Source organism: Cherax quadricarinatus, chromosome 38 (genome assembly GCF_038502225.1).
Source record: "Cherax quadricarinatus isolate ZL_2023a chromosome 38, ASM3850222v1, whole genome shotgun sequence".
NCBI classification, from domain to species: domain Eukaryota; kingdom Metazoa; phylum Arthropoda; class Malacostraca; order Decapoda; family Parastacidae; genus Cherax; species Cherax quadricarinatus.
Genome location: NC_091329.1, coordinates 116,868 through 140,000, shown reverse-complemented (window position 1 = coordinate 140,000; position 23,133 = coordinate 116,868). Strand labels below are relative to the sequence as shown.

The 23,133-nt window shown below is 37.4% G+C and overlaps 1 protein-coding gene and 1 long non-coding RNA gene across 17 annotated transcripts in view; both read left to right on the top strand.

Annotated features, from left to right (window-relative positions):
• The window catches only part of LOC138853721 (uncharacterized), a 181,990-nt gene that overhangs the window by 92,079 nt on the left and 66,778 nt on the right, over positions 1-23,133 (top strand). The window lies entirely within an intron of this gene.
• The window catches only part of LOC128692831 (glycoprotein-N-acetylgalactosamine 3-beta-galactosyltransferase 1), a 151,035-nt gene that overhangs the window by 93,041 nt on the left and 34,861 nt on the right, over positions 1-23,133 (top strand). For all 16 annotated transcript variants that reach the window (XM_070091977.1, XM_070091969.1, XM_070091968.1 and 13 more), the window contains 3 exons: positions 10,852-11,004; positions 19,013-19,151; positions 19,349-19,461. In XM_070091977.1, coding sequence (XP_069948078.1) covers positions 10,852-11,004; positions 19,013-19,151; positions 19,349-19,461 — 405 coding nt within the window. The remainder of the gene's footprint in view (positions 1-10,851; positions 11,005-19,012; positions 19,152-19,348; positions 19,462-23,133) is intronic.

Sequence of the window (23,133 nt, the reverse complement as noted above, 5' to 3'; positions counted from 1 at the left end):
TGAGGTGTATTTTCGTATAGTATTTATGGTTGCATTCTTGTTTTCTTGGTCTCATTTGATAGAATGGAAGACATTTTACAGAAATAGAGATGATATTGATTGGTTTCACAATGAAAAGGACCTTGAAATTGAGCTCAAATTAGCGGAAATGTTTGATTTTTGCCGATATTCAAGAGTAAATAAATGACGTCACCATCCCATAAATGTCCATCTAGCAATTCTAATATGTAGTCACCAATGTGTTGACATTATTTATACAGTTATTGCAATAATTCAGTATTCTGCATAACAGTAAATCTTCTATTTTTTATGTGAATAAAAATTCAAAATAGAAAGTAAGAGTAATATAAGAGGGGCCTGGAGATGTGACTAATGAACAGAGAAAATATTATTTTAGTGCCAAGAATGTCTGCACTGTTTATTCTGGACCCTATTTTGAAATTGGCATCTTTTTTAATTTGCATGAAATTGGCCAAATTGCCAGTTTCTGACAACTTTATTGGGTAGTTGAAATCGGTAAATGGACGGTTTCTTGTGCTCAAGTGATAGGACAAATGGAGTTGTTTACAAGAGCACCAAAAGAAAATATTATCAAGGAATGAACTGATTGAACACTTTAACTCTTAATTGCAGCTTAAGCAAACACTTACTGAACAAGCAAAAGAATGATTTACTTTAAAAAAAGTTAAAATTGCACTAAGAGTGAATTCGTTCAGTGAAATATGAAAAATAATAAAGGGCAAAAAATACAAAACAGAGAAAGGTTAACACTCACAATAAGGAAGGAACACAACACATCAATATATATACAATACTATGAGAATTTTCTTGCAATGAGGCTTGGGGTGACAAAAATTGGAAAATAATTCTCTTGCTTCAAACAAAATAATGGCACTATTGTCTGTGGAGATAAGATAAATTAGACACTGGCTAAATTAAAATAATTAACACAAGAATGTTCAACACACAGAAAAAAAAAATGGCAAATGAATGAATAAAAAAAATTCAGCAAGGACACAAATACTGGGAGAGAAAAAAAAAATACTGAGACAACACTGAGTTGTGATGCAGAATATAAGATAACAAGTTACTGAATTACTTCACTGCATAAATGGCAAGGCAAGGAACACAATACTGTGAACACAAGATAATTTATGAAGTGTAACACAAGTTTATACTACTTATATATTGCACACAACAGGGAAAAACTGAAAAGTACTTACTTCATGTATATAAAAAAAAATGAACACAACACAACAGACATAAAAATAAAGCACGAAAATTAGCACTGAAGAAAGAAGAAGAAAAAAAAAATATTGCAAACAAGATATAATGAGCAGTTTAATGAAGAGTCACTGAATGTCACTAAGAAATCACTGGAAAAAAAAAATTGCCTCAACACTCACAAATGTCTCTATAAAGAAAAATATTATCACTGTAGCAACATTGGTGGAGAATGAGACTAGTGATGGGAGGTGGAGGAAGGTTGGTTGTAGTTGGTGCAGCACTCCACTACCCGGCGAATTCTCGAAGTTTTTGCACTTAAATCGACGATAGACTCGCACAGGAGGCTTTTACGTAGGCGCACAGGGTTGAAGGAACACTCTTGCTTCTTGACCCCCCTATGTGGTCTGTAAAATATGGTGCTAGAATCCGTTACAAGGGTACAAAAAAAGTGGTGGTAGGTGTGAGTGAGTGAGGCAGTGTGGTGAGACACCGCATGGTGACTGGGCCTGTGGGATGAGCGGCGTAAGCCCACGCGACACCCACACTAGGCACAAAAATATTCTAAGCTGGGCTGGTTTAAAAACCCACGAAATACCACGACACCACAGAGATGGTAAAGCACTCAGAACAGCTTAGAACTGGAGGCACAAAGCGACGGTGAAGGCTGGAACTCACGTGGCTTGCTTGAGTACTGGGTAAGTCACCTGGGTTAGTTGGCTGGCTGGCTTGGCTGGCTTAACCCATCACACAGACTGGCTTGAGAACTTGTAACGATGAGCACAGCAGGGGTGGAAAGCTGGCTAGCAGGCAAGGCTGGTACTTAAGACAGGCTGGATGGTGTAGTGCTGACTCCCCCCCACAGACTGCCTTGGTGGCTTGGCTTAATTTGCAAACTCGGGTCAACCCCTCGGAAGTAATGCAAATAAGCAAATAAAACACTAAGACAAAGACTGACCAGGAAGTAGTGCAGAGAGGCTGGCGAGTGCTGGGTCGGAGGAGCAGGCTGTGAGCTAGGCCTCCATGCCTCACACACACAATGTCTTCGTCAGCTGAGAGAATTTATCCCCGTACATCAGCATAATTAACAATTTTACGCCCACACTGCTGGCACCATTTGCGAGAGGGGTTCATGGAGATGTGATGGTTGGAGTTAAACACACTTGTTGGATGTTAATGCTTATATTGCAGACTGTGATAAGGGAGAGCCCAAACTGTCTGTCCTGTTGCCTGCTAGGACTACAGGGAACTGAGGCCTAGGGCCGGGAGCATAGCGCTCACATTGGCATCACGTGATGTCACACAAGCTAGTCACTGGGCCTAGCAAGGGGTGGTGTATGTAAAACATATGGATGGTACTAACTATGATACTCAGATAACATATACATATATGGGATCAGCAACTATGCTGACATCACTGACTGACTTACTTGGCTAACTTACTTGACTGATTTACTGACTTAACTGAATTACTGACTAGACTGACTGACTTGACTGATTTACTGACTGGCTTACTGATTGACTTGACTGACTGACTTTACTTAGTGACTGACTGACTTACTTGGCTGATTTACTGACTTGACTGAATTACTGACTGGACTGACTGACTGATTTGACTGATTTACTGACTGATTTACTGACTAACTTGACTGACTTAAAGTTAGACTTTTTTACTGCTGAGGGCCTTGACAAATCTAGAAGCAGTGCTCTGAAACAGTGTCTAGAGCAGCTGATACCTTATCATCAGCTGTATAATGTACTGCAGGGTAAAATGGCCCAGAAATCCATTACAGAATTTATGCACACCCAGGTACATTGCTAGGTGACTGATAGCAATCAGTGGTTTCTTTAAAAAAAAGAAATTGTTGTGAAGTGATAAAAAGAGTGAAGAGTGAGCATGGCTGGCAGTAGAAGGATACAGGTTGCCATGATTACAGCTGACCAGTGTACAGTGAGAGAATCATAGCAGAAAATGCCAAATATATCTATAAACTCAAGGAAAGTCAGGTTGCAGGTGGCGTTACTCCCCTCAGTGTTTTAAAAATGGCTGAGTCAGCAGAACAGGTCAGGCAGTCAACAACACCACACAACCCCCGATAAATGGAATTGAGGGGGATTTGGAAGGATAAAACCATGGATTAAACCTTTCTGATCTACCAGAATGGAAAGGAGTTAGAAGTTAATTGGGGAAGCCAGACTGTGAAGTGAGATGGGAAGGGGACTGTGTAATAAGGGGTTAACTGTAAGGATTTTGTGAAGTTAAGGGAAAAGTGAGCAGTGAAGAGGGTTTTGAAGAGGAAATTTTACTAGTAATTCAGTGGTAATTGCTAAAGCAGATACTAAGTGTACTAGGGACTGGAAAAGAGAAATAAATATTATTGTATATGAGTAAAAGAGCGAAGAGTGAAAATGGCAGGCATTAGGGGGGTACAGGCTGCCATAATTATATTTATATTTCTTCTTCAATTCCATGAAGAAAGAAATCAGTCATGGGGGCTGGAAAAGGTGAATGGAGTAACAGTGCCCTGGACAGTAAAAGCCCAACAGTTGCCATCCTACCAGAAAAGTAAATATCACTATCGCCGCAAGGTATGGCAACACCGCATACCCAAACAAAAACAGTGGCACACAGCTCTTATTGTAGCGCTCTTAAGTGGTGATATCCAAATTAATCCAGGACCTCAAACTATTGTGCAGAGGCAAAACAGACAGATAAATGACGGCGATAATGACGGTCTAGTAGCTAGGAATGATAACCTTAACTCCATATGTAATGCATACATAGGTCAATGTGAGACAATACAGCCATTATTATCTCAAACACTACCAAACAGGTGCATACACTGTACTAAAGTATGCATGAAAAACAGAAAAGGCACCTTATGTAAAATGTGTAAGGGGTGGGTGCATGATGGATGTATGTACAATTATAGCAACGGTGCCAGAATTCATTTTGTGTGTAACAAGTGCACTTTGGCACAGTTACCCTTTAGCAGTGATGACATTGATTTACCTAATTTTAATACAAATGACCCATTGCCATATATTGATGATTATGATTGTTTTATGAAAACAGGCCTTCACTTTATTCATGTCAATGCAAGATCACTTCTTCCTAAATTGGCAGAGATTAGGATTCTAGCTAACAAAATTAGGGCGGCAGTTATAACCATCTCTGAATCTTGGTTGGATGATACGGTGACTGACGACGAGGTCAAAATAGATGGTTACAATATAAAACGCTTAGATAGGAACAGAAAGGGTGGTGGAGTATGTGCCTACATTAGAAATGACTTAGCTTACAACCCAAGACCTGATTTAAATAGCAATTAACTGGAGATTCTATGGTTTGAAGTGCTGCTTCCTAAGACCAAACCCATCTTAGTAGGAACTAGTTACCGCCCTCCTACCCAGGACCAGTTCTTAGAAGACTTTTCCAGAGTCTTGTCCGGAGTTGAAAACAATTGCGAGACAATAATACTGGGCGACTTCAATATCTGTTTTCAGCAGCAAAATAACGGGCTATGCAAAAGGTATAAGCAAATTCTAGGATTAAGTAGTTACACTCAACTAATTAATACTCCAACCCGGATCACACAGTTCTCAGCCACCCTAATTGACCACATACTTTGTAACCGCTCTAAGAACATTAGTCAGTCAGGCGTCATTACCACAGGTCTTAGTGATCATTTCATCATTTACTGCACCAGGAAAATCACTAGGGATAGGATAGGCTTACACAGGACAATAAAAATGAGGTCAACTAGAAACTACAGTAAAGAAACACTGGTAAATAGGCTACACAATTGTGACTGGACAGAGATAACAAGTTGCACGGACGTAAACGATGCCTGGGAAAAATTCAAAACAATGTTCACTACCATCCTTGATAATATTGCACCAGTTAAAGAGGTTAGGATTAAACGAAGAACTGAACCCTGGATGAATACTGAGATATTAGATAATATGAAATTCAGAGACCAGCTGCTAAAAAGATTTAAAGCAAACAGACAGGATATTGCAGCACTAAATGAATTCCAAAGGGTGAGGAACAGAGTACAGAGACTTATAAAAGGAGCAAAGGCAAAGCACTACTGCTCAAAAATTGAAGAGTATAAGCATAACCCCAGAAAGCTCTGGCAACAACTAAAACAGTTGGAGTATAGCCATAAGCCAGTAGATAGGTCTAACATAGTACAGTGGACCCCCGGTTAACGAACTTTTTTCATTCCAGTAGTATGTTCAGGTGCCAGTACTGACGGAATTTTTTCCCATAAGGAATATTGTGAAGTAGATTAGTCCATTTCAGACCCCCAAACATACACGTACAAACGCACTTACATAAATACACTTACATAATTGGTCGCATTTGGAGGTGATCGTTAAGCGGGGGTCCACTGTACTCACTATCGATAATGAGGTATGCCACGAAACATCTAAGGTGGCAAATTGCTTTAATTCCTACTACACATCTGTTGCATCAACACTAGTAAGTAAACTACCAGCTGCATCAAATACCTTTAACACAGACTCTGATAAGTTTCAAACATACTATACCAATAAAGGGGTAACCCCAAACAGTTGTCAACTAGTAAGTGTATCTCATGACTTTATTCAAAAAGAACTAAGCAGGTTAAACCCAACTAAGAGCACAGGCCCTGATAACATCCCGTCTAAGTTCCTAAAAGATGGTGCTTCTGAACTGTCAATCCCTATTGCTCACATAATAAATCTATCAATCACCACTAATACCGTACCGGAGGGGTTCAAGGAGACCAGAGTTACTCTTATCTTCAAGAAAAATAGTAGGTCTGATGTAAGCAACTATAGGCCTGTTAGTATACTCAGTATAATATCTAAAATTCTAGAGAGGGCAGTGTATTCTCAAGTAGTTAAGTACCTTAATGACAACAACATTCTCCATAGCTGTCAATTGGGCTTTAGAAGATCCTACTCAACCGACACCTCCCTTATTAATCTGATGGATTACCTGAGAACTGAAATGTCAAAGGGGAACCTCATAGGTATGGTAACCTTAGACCTGCAAAAGGCCTTCGATACTGTCAACCACAATATATTATGTAATAAACTTCAAGCTATCGGTATAGGTTCTGTAGACTGGTTTAAGTCCTACCTTAGCAACAGGAGACAAATAGTCAAAATCAACAAAACAGAATCAGAACCCCTGCCAATAACATGTGGAGTTCCCCAAGGTAGTATTCTGGGTCCCTTATTATTCTTATGTTATGTCAATGATATGCCTATCAGTGTCAAGTGCAAACTCCTACTGTATGCAGATGACAGTGCTCTGTTAGTGTCAGGTAAAGACCCACAAGATATTGCTAATGTTTTAACACTGGAACTGGAGTCCTGCAGCAAATGGTTAGTAGACAACAAACTATCATTACACCTAGGGAAAACTGAAGCCATTCTCTTTGGCACGAAACATAAACTGAGAAGGGTAAATAATTTTAATGTTCAATGTAATGGGGAGCCTATCACTTTGGTTTCATCAGTAAAATATTTGGGAATCCCCTTTGACCCATGCATGTCAGGAGAATTGATAGGGAACAGTGTAGTAAAGAAAGCGAATGCCAGACTGAAGTTCCTGTATAGACAAGCACAGTGTCTACCTACTGAGGCTCACAGGACCCTATGTCTAGCCCTTATACAATGCCATATGGATTACGCTTGCTCTTCTTGGTACTCTGCCTTGACAAAAAAACTGAAAGATAGACTGCAAATCACCCAGAACAAAATCGTAAGATTCATCCTGGGGCTGGGACCAAGAGAACATGTAGGCCAGGATGAATTACAGCAGTTGGATATGCTGAATGTTGAAGACAGAGTAAAACAACTGAAGCTAAATCATGTTTATAAAATTGCTCACAAACAATGTCCAGAATATCTTGCTGTCAATTTTGTCAAGGTTGGGAACCAAAGCAATCATAGTACTAGGGGGAGAGAGCACAACTTTGTAGTACCTACAGTCATTGGACAGGCTTCAAACACCTTTTATTGTACAGCAATAAAGGAATGGAACAGACTGCCCGCACATGTCAAAGCCAGTCATAGCATGAACCAGTTCAAGAAGAGTGCCAAAAGGTGTCTGATGAATGTAGCTACAGAAAGGGAGGGGAATGATTTTCTATTTTTTAGCTAACATACGTGTAAATTTTATCATATTCCTAGTAATGACCCTCATATTGTAGATAGTCTTAATGACCCTCGTGTAGTAGATAGTCTTTTTAGTATGATAATAAGATGTTATCTTCATTGTAGAATAATAAGAAAATATTATAACCTTTATATTATAATAATAAGGTAAAAGGACCCCAATGGAAATACGTCACTCTGTCTGACTTTTTTGGGTTATCCTAGGTTCTCTACACATATGCTGCTATGTATGATAATTCTATGTAACTGTATTTGTGTGTACCTGAATAAACTTACTTACTTACTTACTTATCCTTATCCTGCAATTCTCTGAAGTAGGAAATAGGTCATGGGGACTGGAAAAGGCAAATGGGGTAGTAGCACCATGGATAGTAAAAGCCCAACAGTTGCCATCCTACCAGAAATGTAAGTGCCACTATTGCCACAAGGTATAGAAAACTTACAGGCTTACGGTCTCGCGAAGTTAGCGACCTCGGCGATATTTACAAATCAGCGATTTCGCCCACTTTGAGCCCTATTTTCGGCTAATTCCATTGTTCCAGTCGACCGAACTCATAGCTATTTCTTTAGAACTCCATTTGTTCTATCGACTGTGTACAAGAAACTGCCCATTTACTGATTTCAACTACCCAATAAAGTGGTCAGAAATTGGCAATTTGGTCAATTTCACTCAAATTAAAAAATATACCAGTTTCAAAGTAGGGTCCAGAATGAACAATGCAGACATTCCTGGTTCTAAAATAACATTTTCTTTGTTCATCAGTCACATCTCCAGGCCCCTCTGATATTACTCTTGCTTTCTATTTTGAATTTTTATTCAAACAAAAAATAGAAAGATTTACTGTTATGCAGACTACTGCAATATTGTAATAATTGTATAAATAATGTCAACCCATTCCTGACTGCATATTAGAATGGCTAGTTGGACATTTATTGGACAATGACATCATTTGTTTACTCTTGAACATCAGCAAAAATCAAACATTTCCCCTACTTTGAGCTCCATTTCAAGGTCATTTTCATAGTAAAACCCATCAAAATCATCTTTATTTCTGTAATATGTTTTCCGTTCTATCAAATGAGACCAAGAAAATGAGAATACAGCCATAAATACTAAACAAAAATACACCTCAAAGTTGGCGTTTTAATCCGAAAACACGATCAGAGTTTTTTTTTTATCTTATGCACTGCGTGCTGCAGGATTTTTTTTATACAGTGCACACTGACCACACTGACCCATTTTCTCACATGCAGGCCTACCAGCTTTCTCCCGCTTGATTTGAAGCCGCTAGAATTTTTGAGTACATATATATATGTCAAACACATTGGCTCGTACGACCAAAACAGTCAAAGGGTTAATATTAATTTTTACAGTTTCCCTGTGCTGTATAATTTTATAAATTTTTTTATGTAGTAGTTAGTACATTATAAATTAATAAATTATACAGCCTCTCCTCACTTAATGATGTACTCGTTTACCAATGACTCGGACTTTTGACGGGCTCTCTGACCAGCATGCATACCTAAATAATGTATATTACAGCTGTTTTCCTCTGTTCTGTTTATTACAATATACAGTGGTACCTTGAGATACGAGCAGCTCCCAACTCGAACAGTTATGTAAGTGTATTTTTATAAATGCTTTTGTAAGTGTATTTTTGGGGGTCTGAAATGGATTAATCTAATTTTCATTATTCCTTATTGGAACAAATTCGTTTGGTATTGGCACTCAAACAACCTTCTGGAACGAATTAAGCTTGTAACTCAAGGTACCACTGTACTACTGTATTTTTCAACATTTAACCCTTTCAGGGTCCGTCCCGTAGATCTACGGCTTTACGGTGAGTGTCCAAACCGTAGATCTACGCCATGAGCTCAGCTCACTCTGATAAACTGTGAGTGGTACATTTGGGCCTAGATATGAGAGAATACATCTATGTGGTATGTGTGCACCACATAAAACAGATCCTGCAGCACGCTGTGTATAATGAGAGAAAAAAACTGAAATCATGATTTTTCGATTAAAACAGCAACTTTGCAGTGTTTTTTCGTATATTTTTTATAGTTGTATTTGCGATTTCTTGGTCTCATTTGATAGAATGGAAGACATATTACAGAAATAGAGATGATTTTGATTGGTTTTAGCACTGGAAATGGCTTGAAACTGAGCTCAAAGTAGCGGAAATGTTAAATTTTTGCCGATATTCAAGAGTAAACAAACGACCTCACACGTCTAATACACGTCAGCTGGTGGGTCTAATATACATTCACAAATATGGTGATGATATTTATACAATTATTACAGTATTGCATAACAGTAAATCTTCTATTTTTTGGTGTGAATAAAAATTCATTATGTGAATAAAAAATCAAAATGGAATTTATTTGTAAAGCCTCAAAACATAACTAATGAACAGAGGAAATGTTAGTTTAGTGCCAGGAATGCCTACATTGTTTATTCTGGACCCTATTTTGAAATTGGAATATTTTGAACTTTGTGTTAAATTGGCCAAATTAACAATTTCCGATCACTTTATTTTGTAGTTGAAACAGTTGACTTGGCGATTTCTTGTGCTCAATCGATAGAATAGAAGTAATACTAGTGAAATAGCTAAGAATTTGGTTGATTGGAATAATGTAATTGGCCTAAAATGGGAGTCAAAGTCAGCAAAATCGCCGATTCGTAAATATCGCTGACACATCAAAATTCGCGAGAGCATAATTTCGTCAATTTTCCACCAAATTTCGTACTTTTTGTTTTATTACCTTCACAAAAAGATTCTCTACGATTTCATAAGAAAAAATAACAAATTTTTTTTTTTTTAAATTCTTGGACACTGGTGCGTGACTCCAGATTTGGGCCTTGGACCCTGAAAGGGTTAAAAATATACTAAAAATGTTATAAATGGTACAAAAGAGACATCAAAACAATATGAAAGATGGTTGACACAAACCCACTACCATTATAGTATGCTCCTCACTTAGCAACAAATTCGTTTACCAACGTGGTAGTACAGTGGACCCCCGCATAACGATCACCTCCGAATGCAACCAATTATGTAAGTGTATTTATGTAAGTGCGTTTGTACGTGTATGTTTGGGGGTCTGAAATGGACTAATCTACTTCACAATATTCCTTATGGGAATAAATTCGGTCAGTACTGGCACCTGAACATACTTAAGGAGTGAAAAAATATCGTTAACCGGGGGTCCACTGTATTAGGAACGGAACTCTGTCGTTAAATGAAGAGAGGGTGTATTGTCATTTGGGGTCTGGAATGGATTGATTCTATTTACATTATTCTTTATGGGAAAAAATTGCTTTGGTTGTTGTCCATTTTGGTTGTCAAACTGACATCTGGAACAAATTAAGTCTGACAGCCAAGGTTCCACTGTAGTCTTTTTTCTCTCTTTTTAGGCTTAAAATTTTCTTTTATTTACTTTTTTCAGGAGAGGCTGTGGAAGCAGATATTCTCAAGGATAAAGTTCGAGTACTCTGTTGGATAATGACAAACCCAAGTAACCACGAGAAGAAAGCACGACATATTAAAGCTACGTGGGCACGACGCTGCAACAAGCTAATTTTTATCAGCAGCGAAGAAGGTTTGTATTACAGTATTCCTTCTGTAAGCATCAGTTTCTTGCATTCTTATAAATATTGTAATATAATTTTTAGAAATGAGAAACTTTTTTTATGGTATTTTCCTTAGACAAAATTTAACTTGCTGTAGTCCTGTAGGAGGAAATGTTGTATTAGAGTGTGACCATTATTTGCAGAAAAATAAATACAGTGGACCCTCGCCTAACGAACGCATAGAATAACGTTAAATCCGCCTAGCGATACATTTTAACGCAAAACTTTTGCCTCGGCTAGCGCTAAAAAACTCGTTCAACGCGATCCATTCGAGACGCGTCCACGTGCGGCCTGAGCCTGCCTCACTTGTTCCGTGGGTGCCAGTGTTTACAAGCCAGCCACCGCGGTCGCTTCCAAGCATACAGTCGGAACATTTCATATTATCACAGCCTTTTTAGTGATTGCACCTGCAAAATAAGTCACCATGGGCCCCAAGAAAGCTTCTAGTGCCAACCCTACAGCAAAAAGAGTGAGAATTACTATGGATATGAAGAAAGGGATCATTGCTAACTATGAAAGTGGAGTGCGTGTCTCCGAGCTGGCCAGGTTGTACACAAAACCCCAATCAACCATCGCTACTATTGTGGCCAAGAAAACGGCAATCAAGGAAGCTGTTCTTGCCAAAGGTGCAACTTTGTTTTCGAAATGGAGATCGCAAGTGATAGAAGATGCTGAGAGACTGTTATTGGTGTGGATAAACGAAAAACAGATAGCAGGAGATAGCATCTCTCAAGCAATCATATGTGAAAAGGCTAGGAAGTTGCATGACGATTTAATTAGAAAAAAATGCCTGAAACTAGTGATGATGTGAGTGAATTTAAGGCCAGCAAAGGTTGGTTTGAGAGATTTAAGAATCATAGTGGCATACATAGTGTGATAAGGCATGGTGAGGCTGCCAGTTCTGACCACAAAGCGGCTGAAAAATATGTGCAGGAATTCAAGGAGTACATAGACAGTGAAGGACTGAAGCCTGAACAAGTGTTTAATTGTGATGAAACAGGCCTGTTTTGGAAGAAAATGCCAAGCAGGACCTACATTACTCAGGAGGAAAAGGCACTCCCAGGACATAAGCCTATGAAAGGCAGGCTTACTCTGTTGATGTGTGCCAATGCTAGTGGTGATTGCAAAGTGAAGCCTTTATTGGTGTATCACTCTGAAACTCCCAGAGTGTTCAGGAAAAACAATGTCGTCAAGGCTAATTTGTGTGTGCTGTGGAGGGCAAACAGTAAGGTATGGGTCACTAGGGACTTTTTCTATGACTGGTTACACCATGGATTTGCTCCCACTGCGAAAAATTACCTAATTGAAAAGAAATTAGACCTTAAGTGCCTCCTGGTATTAGACAATGCTCCTGGTCATCCTTCAGACATGGCAGAGTGACTTTCTGCGGAAATGAGCTTCATTAAGGTCAAGTTTTTTGCCTCCTCTCCTGCAGCCCATGGACCAGCAGGTCATTTCCAACTTCAAGAAACTGTACACAAAAGCTATGTTTGAAAGGTGCTTTGTAGTGACCTCAGAAACTCAATTGACTCTAAGAGAGTTTTGGAGAGATCACTTTAGCATCCTCAATTGTGTAAACCTTATAGGTAAGGTTTGGGAGGAAGTGACTAAGAGGACCTTGAACTCTGCTTGGAAGAAACTGTGGCCAGAATGTATAGACAAAAGGGATTTTGAAGGGTTTGAGGCTAACCCTGGGAATCCTATGCCAGTTGAGGAATCCATTGTGGCATTGGGGAAGTCCTTGGGGTTGGAGGTTAGTGGGGAGGATGTGAAAGAGTTGGTGGAGGAGGACAATGAAGAACTAACCACTGATGAGCTGCTAGATCATCTTGAACAGCAAGAGGCCACACCTGAGGAAACTGCTTTGGAGGAGGGGATAAGGAAATTGAGGAAGTTGCCTACTTCAAAGATTAAGGAAATGTGTGCAATGTGGCTTAAAGTGCAAACATTTTTTGATGAAAATCACCCTCACACAGCTATTGCAAGCCGTGCTGGTGACTATTACACTGACAATGTTGTGAAACACTTTAGGAATGTCATAAAGGAACGGGAGGTACAGGTCTCTATGGACAGATATGTTGTGCAACAGAGGTCCAGTGACTCTCAAGCTGGTCCTAGTGGCATTAAAAGAAGAAGGGAAGTAATCCCGGAAAAGGACTTGCCACCTCAAGTCCTAATGGAAGGAGATTCCCCTTCTAAACATTAACACCATCCACAGTCTCCCCTCCTCCCATCCCATCAATCATCACCAGATCTTCAATAAAGGTAAGTGTCATGTAACTGTGCATGTCTTCTTCAGTTTGTGTGTATTAAAATTAATATTTCGTGTGGTAAAAATTTTTTTTTGTTCATACTTTGTGGTGTCAGGAACGGATTAATTTGATTTCCATTATTTCTTATGGGGAAAATTAATTCGCCTAACGACAATTTCGCCTAACGTTGAGCTCTCAGGAATGGATTAATAGCATTAGGCGAGGGTCCACTGTACTTGCAGGATTTTTAAGGTGTGCTGACATGTTAAAAGAAATATACAGTAGTGCCCCACTTACACGGCGGGTTAGGTTCCAGGCTGTTGCCGGAAAGCAGACATTGCCGGAAGGCAGAACACCATTTGTTTCCATTTATAAATGCATATAAATGCCAGAAACATGTTTACACTAAATTATATTAAGTTAGTAATAGAACTAGGCATTAAAAACGCACAAAGTAAAATACATTCACAGTAAATTCATTACTTATCTTAAAGTATTTGTAATCTTAATGTAGGAAGAGAGGTGAGTAGTACTTATTTGTAGGAAGTCAGGTGCAGGTAGCCCAGGTGTAGGTAGCCCTGGCTCCCTGTCTCATACTTAATATACGATATTTAAAACATCCCAGAGAGGTAAAATACACATACAGTACACTCATTATTTACCTTAAAATATGTGTAGTCTTAATATAGGAAGAGAGGTGAGTAGTATTTATTTGTAGGAAGTCAGTGTAGGCAACCGGTAGGTGTAGCCCGCCTTGGCTACACCTACCGGCTACCTATACTGTGGCCCAGAGCCATATTATTAACATGGACATGCCTTGTTCACTGAATTTAATCATTTCTAACAACCACCTTTAGATGCCATCATAAACGAAGGTAGAAGTAATGAATAATTCATGCCGAAAATTGTAAACAAAAACGGAGTGGGGGAGTGGCTGGGTCAAATGTAGATTCATACACGTTTTCTCTGATGGCTGAGCAGAGAAAACGTAATGTTGTCCCTCCACCCGGCTACCACACAGCTCCACAAGTATTATTATCAGAGCACACATAAAATATGCAATAAATGCCAGACAACAAGTTTACACTAACTTATATTAAGTTAGCAATAGAAATAGGCATTGAAAACACAATAAAAGGTAAGATACGCACAGAGTACACTTATTACCTACCTTAAAATATTAATATTAATGTGTGAGAGGTGAGTGGCAGGGTGATTATTGAATAAAATCAGAATGGCACACCATCATCCTCTAACTTGGCACTTAAAGCAAGAGGCTTACGACTTCTCTTTTTATCACAGCTAACCTTAGACGCCATCGTCAATGAGAGCCAACTAGTTAACGAAAGAGTAAACGAGAGAGAGAACGAGATACAGAGTTCAGACAATGTAAGAACACAAACTGAACAGGTAGTGGATGATCACTTGGTCAGGCGAAATAAATGCTTATTAATATGTGTCTACTTTTAGTTCATTCACGTATGTTTGTAAGAGTTTGTAAAACATTTACCTCAATACTTTTTTATTATAATAATTACCTCACAATACAAATACTCTTACATTGTGTACAAGTTAGTTCAGAATAAACAAACAGCAACACACCATTTTTAGAATGAAGATATTATTATTAATATTAATAATAATAATAATAATAATAATAATAATAATAATAATAATAATAATAATAATAATATTATTATTATTATTAATATTAATAATAATAATAATAATATTATTATTATTATTATTATTATTATTATTATTAATAATAATAATATTATTATTATTATTATTATTATTATTATTAATAAAAAGCACTAAACCCACAAGGGTCGTGAATTGCTATATATAGAGTGAAGGCATACGAAAAGACTATTTTTCTACAGTTATCCCCCAGTGTTTGACTAGGGAAAACATAATTCTTCCAACACTACCTACACAGCTATGTTGTAAACTATTATCATATTTACGTCAATTTTTATTCTGTGAGTGTATGTATCATGTTTATATGTTATGTAACAGGTTTCTTATATAATTTTGAGGAAAATATCATAGATGGATTAATGAAAATGCCTGTATTGTTGTAAAATAAGACATTTAATGTGCCCAAGAGTGAAGGAGGGGTGTTAATGTTGCAGTTTAAAAACTGTAGTGTAAAGCACCCTTCTGGCAAGACAGTGATGGAGTGAATGATGGTGAAAGTTTTTCTTTTTCGGGCCACCTTGCCTTGGTGGGAATCGGCCAGTGTGTTAATAAAATAAATAAAAAGAGTGATTATTATTACGTTGTGTTGGTGTCATGAGTAGAGAGAGACTTAGCGATTTTAATGTGTACCTGCACACCAGTACGGTGTGTAAGTATACCTGCACACCAGTACAGAGTGTAAGTACATTTTAATGTGTACCTGCACACCAGTACAGTGTGTAAGTATATTTTAATGTGTACCTGCACACCAGCACAGTGTGTAAGTATAGTATTTTAATGTGTACCTGCACACCAGCACTGTGTAAGTATATTTGAATGTGTACCTGCACACCAGTACAGTGTGTAAGTATATTTTAATGTGTACCTGCACACCAGCACAGTGTGTAAGTATATTTTATGTGTACCTGCACACCAGTACAGTGTGTAAGTATATTTTAATGTGTACCTGCACACCAGTACAGTGTGTAAGTATATTTTAATGTGTACCTGCACACCAGCACAGTGTGTAAGTATATTTTATGTGTACCTGCACACCAGTACAGTGTGTAAGTATATTTTAATGTGTACCTACACACCAGCACAGTGTGTAAGTATATTTTATGTGTACCTGCACACCAGTACAGTGTGTAAATATATTTTAATGTGTACCTGCACACCAGCACAGTGTGTAAATATATTTTAATGTGTACCTGCACACCAGCACAGTGTGTAAGTATATTTAGGTACAGGTACACATAAGTATAATTATCAGAGTATATATAAAATATGCAGTAACTTTAAAACACTTGAAATTTTGGAAAGTTTCCTGACCTAATAGATGTGGTCATGGAAAATGTAAACAAACTGGGTGGGGGGCGCCATATTTGAAAGACCGCTTGCCGTATAGCAAATTTTGGTCATAATTTGACATCGCCATATTAGTGGAACGCCATAAGGCAAAACGCCGTAAAGCGGGGCCTTACTGTATATAGATTCTGTAGTTTATTCCAGGACCATACCTTGAATATAGTTTACATTTCCAATCTATGTTGAATGGAAAAACTTTCAGTTAATTGTTTAAAATCAGGAGTCAAGTCCAGCCTAATGCAGCAGATGACTTGACTCAGTATTCATAGAATTTACTACATTTCTGTACTTCTATACCTCCCAGTCATATAGTGTACTGTATTATATAGGTTCTTACCAGGACTACAAGTACAAAATATGTTAGTATATTAAGTTTCATTAATGAATTACTCATTGACTACTGTTTAAGTAGTTAGCTTTTTGCTAACTTAGCAGCACACTAGGAATGTAAATTAAGCAAGATTAGAATTAGGAACTATGCCAGTTCTGATAAAACATAATATAAATATTTAACCAAATTACTAAAATTTATGTTTGCCATCCTTTTAACAATACTGTACTCTGTTGCATCAATTTTAGTGACCACCAATTTTCAAGTTATATTTTTTGTCCTATTGCTTGTTAAATTTGGCTGCATTTGTGGATCTGTAACTAAATTATGGTATTATTTCACTACTTGTCAGTGTATTTCATTGAACTTTGACATGTATGGTGTTGTAGTATTATCTGCATATTTGACTCCCAGAAGCATGACACACATTTTCTGTTATAATCTTCTAGCATAAATATTGCATACCTATTAGAGGAATTATTTTTACTGTTGTCAATTTAAAAATGACCCAATTTTTTTCAAAATATTTGACTAATGCTGTATATGGTTACAGGGTTCCAGAATGCATAGTTTTTTCTCATTGAAATATAAGTTTGTACAGTAGCCATGAACCAGATTCAGAGAAACTGGTTAGGTAGGTAGCACAGTATCTGCACTCTCGAGAATGGTTAGGGGTGTTGCAGTTTGTGGGGTCATTTGAACTGTAATGTCTGTACACCTCTGGAAAGGCAGTTAGAGAACAAGTGATGGTGAATGTAGTAAGAACTCTTCGTCTGTAAGCCATGCTTGTCATAAGAGGTGACTAAAATGCCAGTAATCCCTTTTCTTGTATAAATTACTATATTTAAAAAGAAAAATTTTTCATTTTTCTTTTTAGGTTACCCTGCCTCGGTGGGATACGGCCGGTTCGTTGAAAAGAAAAAAATGTATTTCTTTGGGTCACCTTATCTCTGTGGAAAATGGCCAGTGTGTTAAGAAAATACCATGAATTTATCCATTGTAGATGTTGAGGGGAGGAGTACAGTAGAAACTACTCCTGAGTCAAACAGCCTATTTCTACAGAGATTCCCTATAATTGCATTGTAGTATTTACAGTACTCTACTGGTAAATACAGTCTACTTTACTGAACATTTTCCTGACTGAATAGTTAGTGGATGAACCCCTTAAACATATCACAGACTCCTAAAATGCTAAAACTGACAAGATAAAATCATAAAAAGTACAAAGTTTTGACTTAGAATAAATGTTACATTCATTAGCACACAAAAAGTTCAAATAAAGAAAAAGCTAATGATGAAAATGTTTAGCAGTAATCTTAAATTAAAATTCTGTTCACTGCTTGAATGTGAGCAATATATTAAATAGCATAAACTAAGCATTTGCAAAGGTGAATGAACATGAGTGGCTTTTATTGGGCAAATAATATTCCCTATCATGTATTGAAACCATTTCCATTTCTTTGTAAGTTATATTCCAATTAAGTATTAGGTTACATGCAGCACTGATGACCATCTGTCTCAAGCATACTGTGCTAATAAGATGACTAACTTGAATTGGCATTTCTTAAATGGTTTTCATTTAAAATATCTTTTGTGTTCAAAAGCCTCATTGCTGTACCTATTCTTATGCAGTTAGACAAATTGCCAAAATGGCATTCATGTTGCAGCCACGCTAATAATTGCTGCTTCAGTTCATATTTTTTGTTTGTTGAATTTACAAAATAAAAAATTAATGCATTTTTGCATGAATTAATTGCTCAGAAGGGATTAAATGAATATTTACTAGATCTCTTATTTTAAGTAATTACCTAATTGAGTTTGTGAGAGTGAGCTCTGGCTCTTGGTCTTGACTTATTTAAATCATTTTGCATCTATTTTTGAATTCCTGTATGAAGCCTGCTTCCACTATGATAGTGCAATAAGCAAACGTCAATGAGCAATGAGAAAAAGTAAAGCTGTAAGAAGGATTTTGCTTTTATTTCTTGGTATTGTCTTTTATTGGGCAAGAGGAGTGGTCCTGTATATCTTTGAAGATAGCTTTATGATTTTTTAGATGTTAGTGGGTATTAAAATACAGTGGACCCCTGGTTAACGATATTTTTTCATTCCAGAAGTATGTTCAGGTGCCAGTACTGACTGAATTTGTTCCCATAAGGAATATTGTGAAGTAGATTAGTCCATTTCAGACCCCCAAACATACACGTACAAACGCACTTACATAAATACACTTACATAATTGGTCGCATTGGGAGGTGATCGTTATGCGGGGGTCCACTGTATACATATTTATTTTCTGCTTTGTCATTCACTAAATATATAAATCTATCTTTGATGTAAAAACAGACAAGGAGCTTGGAGCTGTGGCACTAAAAGTTGGTGAAGGACGTGATCACTTGTGGGAAAAAACGAAGGCTGCCTTCATCTATATTTACAATAACCATTATAATGATGCTGACTGGTTCTTGAAGGCTGATGATGACACGTCAGTATTTCTTCTTAATTCCTCCTCTATTTTATTTTACAAAATGTCATAGCATTATTTTTGCCATTCTCTTGTTGTAATGTTTTAGTTATATTTATAACAGTAATGACTTGCATCAAGATACTTCAGTAAAGTCATGAATTATTGGAAGTAGCTTTATAGCAGGTATGTAATATTTTGAATATTCTTTGTTTTAGGTACGTTATTGTAGAAAATCTTCGCTATATGCTGAGCTCTTATGATGCCAGTCATCCTATATGGTTTGGATGCCGCTTCAAGAAATATGTTCGACAAGGATATATGAGTGGAGGTATATTTAAATATCTGTCTGCAAAGCTTGTTTAATACACCATTGGGTTTATGTTAAAGTACAGTAAATTGCTTAAGATATCTTAGTGTGTGTTGTTTTTTTCTTTGTGGCTGAGTTTTAAACTATAGTTTGCTGCAGATTTGCATTTCTCACATAATTTGCAAGCACTGTGTGGCTTATATTTAATGTTATTTTAAGAGTTTTGCAAAATGTCAGCAGTGAAAAGGAGAAAAGCATTACTGTATAAATGCTCTTAAGTTTATATTCTTTATTGATTTAAATTTGTACGTGTAATAATGCTTGTTTTAAAAACTTAAGCTTTTAAGTTCCTGAAAACTCATATAATAGTTGAAAATTTGATTATATATTTCTTTTTCCACTTGTTAATATTTCATAATAAAACAACTCATTTTTTATTACTGATCAGATAAAATAAAAATAAGAGATGTATGAAAACTTCCTAATGAAGTTTGACCTGTTACAGGACATTTATTAAAATGAGTTTTCTGGATAGAAACATTAATAGTAAGGAGAGCAATCAGATTTTTCCAAAAGCATTGACTAAGCATCTTTAGTCACTCAATATTTTCCCACTTTTGTAACAGGATATAACATGCAGAATTTCCCACCAATTTTGTCATCATTCTCCATATACACCATTTGTCTGAATTCATACTTTGTTTCACCTGTATGCTACCTGAATGTGTAGTGCCATAATTTTTATCTTCTCCAAGGTTAGTTGCAACTGATTTAGTTTGAAATATTGCTTCTAAGTTAATTTTATTTAGTTTTTTATTAGTACAGTCATCCCTACAAATTCACAGGCATCCTTGTTTTTGAGTTTAAATTATCCAGTGTTTGAATTGATGGGCAACCAGCAAATAGATTCATGTAGCCAGTGGCTGTCTGGTTCAATATCTTATCTATTCATGAATCTCCACTTTCATTTTTATTATGATTATCAGTATTAGCTAATTAGTTGATGTATTGCATTTGATTACAAAGATATGGTCTTTGAAACCAAAATTTTGCCCAATCTGAAATAAAATTTATCATGCAGACTTTGTAGGAATGACTGTACAGGCATACTGCATTATATGCTACCTCTTCTGCCCGCTAGTCCATTAAATTTATGGAGAGTAGGTGATCTGCTAAACCCTTTTAATGTTTCTAATAACTTTCTTTATCGATTCATCACACAAACAAAAAATTGAGCACATTAACTGTTTACAGTCTAGTGGTGTCATCTACACTGGCATATTGGTCCATGTGCTGGAAGTAATTGAAGAGGATGGCTGCACACTGCAGCAAGCATTCAGTGCACGTGCAAATAGAGAAAATGGGCTTTTTCTTAATATAACAAAAAATCCATTTTACTGTGTACCTTTAGTTCTACCTGCTACCGGGAGTCTACCTACCTGGAGGTTGTTCCAAGGGTCAATGCCTCCCCGACCCAGTCTTTGACCAGGCCTCCTGGTGGATCAGGGCCTGATGAACCAGGCTGTTACCACTGGCTGTATGTAATCCAACATACAAAGCACAGCCAAGCTGGTCGGGTACTTACCTTAGGTATCTATCCAGAATAATATTTCACATATTTCCAGACTTAACCACAAGCATATACATTGAAGCATTTCTGGGTACTACAGTTTTGTGTGGCCACCAGTCAGTACTGAAATGGTAGGGCATGGGCAGTGACACAAGAAAGACGGCTGGTAACTGGACATGATCAGTACCGGAGAATCCTTGCTGTGGCACACAGTTCTTGAAACGCTACATGTATTTGTTTGAAGTGCTAAAATATTTTTTTCTTGATAAGCCTTAGATTTTTGCAGATCCTCTCTCTTAATGAACTCCATGCAGATAATACTTGAGTTACTGCAATAGAGGAAGATACACATGGGGGGAGGACATAGGGTAAAAACCAAATATAATAAGACTACCCAAACAAACAGAGGCACTCATCATCTAATTGGAGTTGATAACCCCTTAGCTAAGCATGATATACTTAGCCAGAAATTTACTTCCAAGTTTTAACCCTTTGAGAGGTCACAGCCCCTACTCAAAAACTTGCTCCTAGAGTCGAAGAATTTTCCAAAAGAAAAAATTATTTTTTCTTATGAAATGACAGAATCTTCTACCAAAGGTAATGAAACAAAAGCATGAAATTTGATGGAAAAGTTATGGAATTATGCTCTCGCAAAGTTTTTTTATATTTTATTAAAGACAATACAAATACAGACATTAATAAAGACAGCGGTCTTGGCGATATTTACACATAAGCAATTTTGCCCACTCTGAGCCCTATTTTGGGCCAATTCCATTGTTCCAGTCAACCAAACTCATAGCTGTTTAGATAGACTCCTTTTATTTTATCAATTGAGTACAAGAAACTGCCCATTTATGTTTTTTTAACTACCCAATAAAGTGAGCAGAAATTACTGATTTGGCCAATTTCACACAAAATTCAAGAAAAGCCAATTTCAAAATAGGGTTCAGAACAAATACTGCAGACATTCCTGGCACTATAATAACATTTTCTCTGTTCATTAGTCACGTCTCGAGGCCCCTCTCATATTACTCTTGCTTTTCATTTTGAATTTTTATCCACACAAATAATAACTTTACTGTTATTCAGACTACTGCATAATTGTAATAATTATTTTTATTATTATTTTTTTATTAGCACACCGGCCGATTCCCACCAAGGCAGGGTGACCTGAAAAAGAAAAACTTTCACCATCATTCACTCCATCACTGTCTTGCCAGAAAGGTGCTTTACACTACAGTTTTTAAACTGCAACATTAACACCCCTCCTTCAGAGTGCAGGCACTGTACTTCCCATCTCCAGGACTCAAGTCCGGCCTGCCGGTTTCCCTGAATCCCTTCATAAATGTTACTTTGCTCACACTCCAACAGCACGTCAAGTATTAAAAATCATTTGTCTCCATTCACTCCTATCAAACACGCTCTCGCATGCCTGCTGGAAGTCCAAGCCCCTAGCACACAAAACCTTTACCCCCTCCCTCCAACCTTTCCTAGGCCGACCCCTACCCCGCCTTCCTTCCACTACAGACTGATACACTCTGTTTTGCTCCATTCTCTCTACATGTCTGAACCACCTCAACAACCCTTCCTCAGCCCTCTGGACAACAGTTTTGGCAATCTCGCACCTCCTCCTAACTTCCAAACTACGAATTCTCTGCATTATATTCACACCACACATTGCCCTCATACATGACATCTCCACTGCCTCCAGCCTTCTCCTCGCTGCAACATTCATCACCCATGCTTCACACTCATATAAGAGTGTTGGTAAAACTATACTCTCATACATTTCCCTCTTTGCCTCCAAGGACAAAGTTCTTTGTCTCCACAGACTCCTAAGAGCACCGCTCACCCTTTTCCCCTCATCAATTCTATGATTCATCTCATCTTTCCTAGACCCATCCTCTGACACATCCACTCCCAAATATCTGAATACATTCACCTCCTCCATACTCTCTCCCTCCACTCTGATATCCAATCTTTCATCACCTAATCTTTTTGTTATCCTCATAACCTTACTCTTTCCTGTATTCACTTTTAATTTTCTTCTTTTACATACCCTACCAAATTCATCCACCAACCTTTGCAACTTCTCTTCAGAATCTCCCAAGAGCACAGTGTCA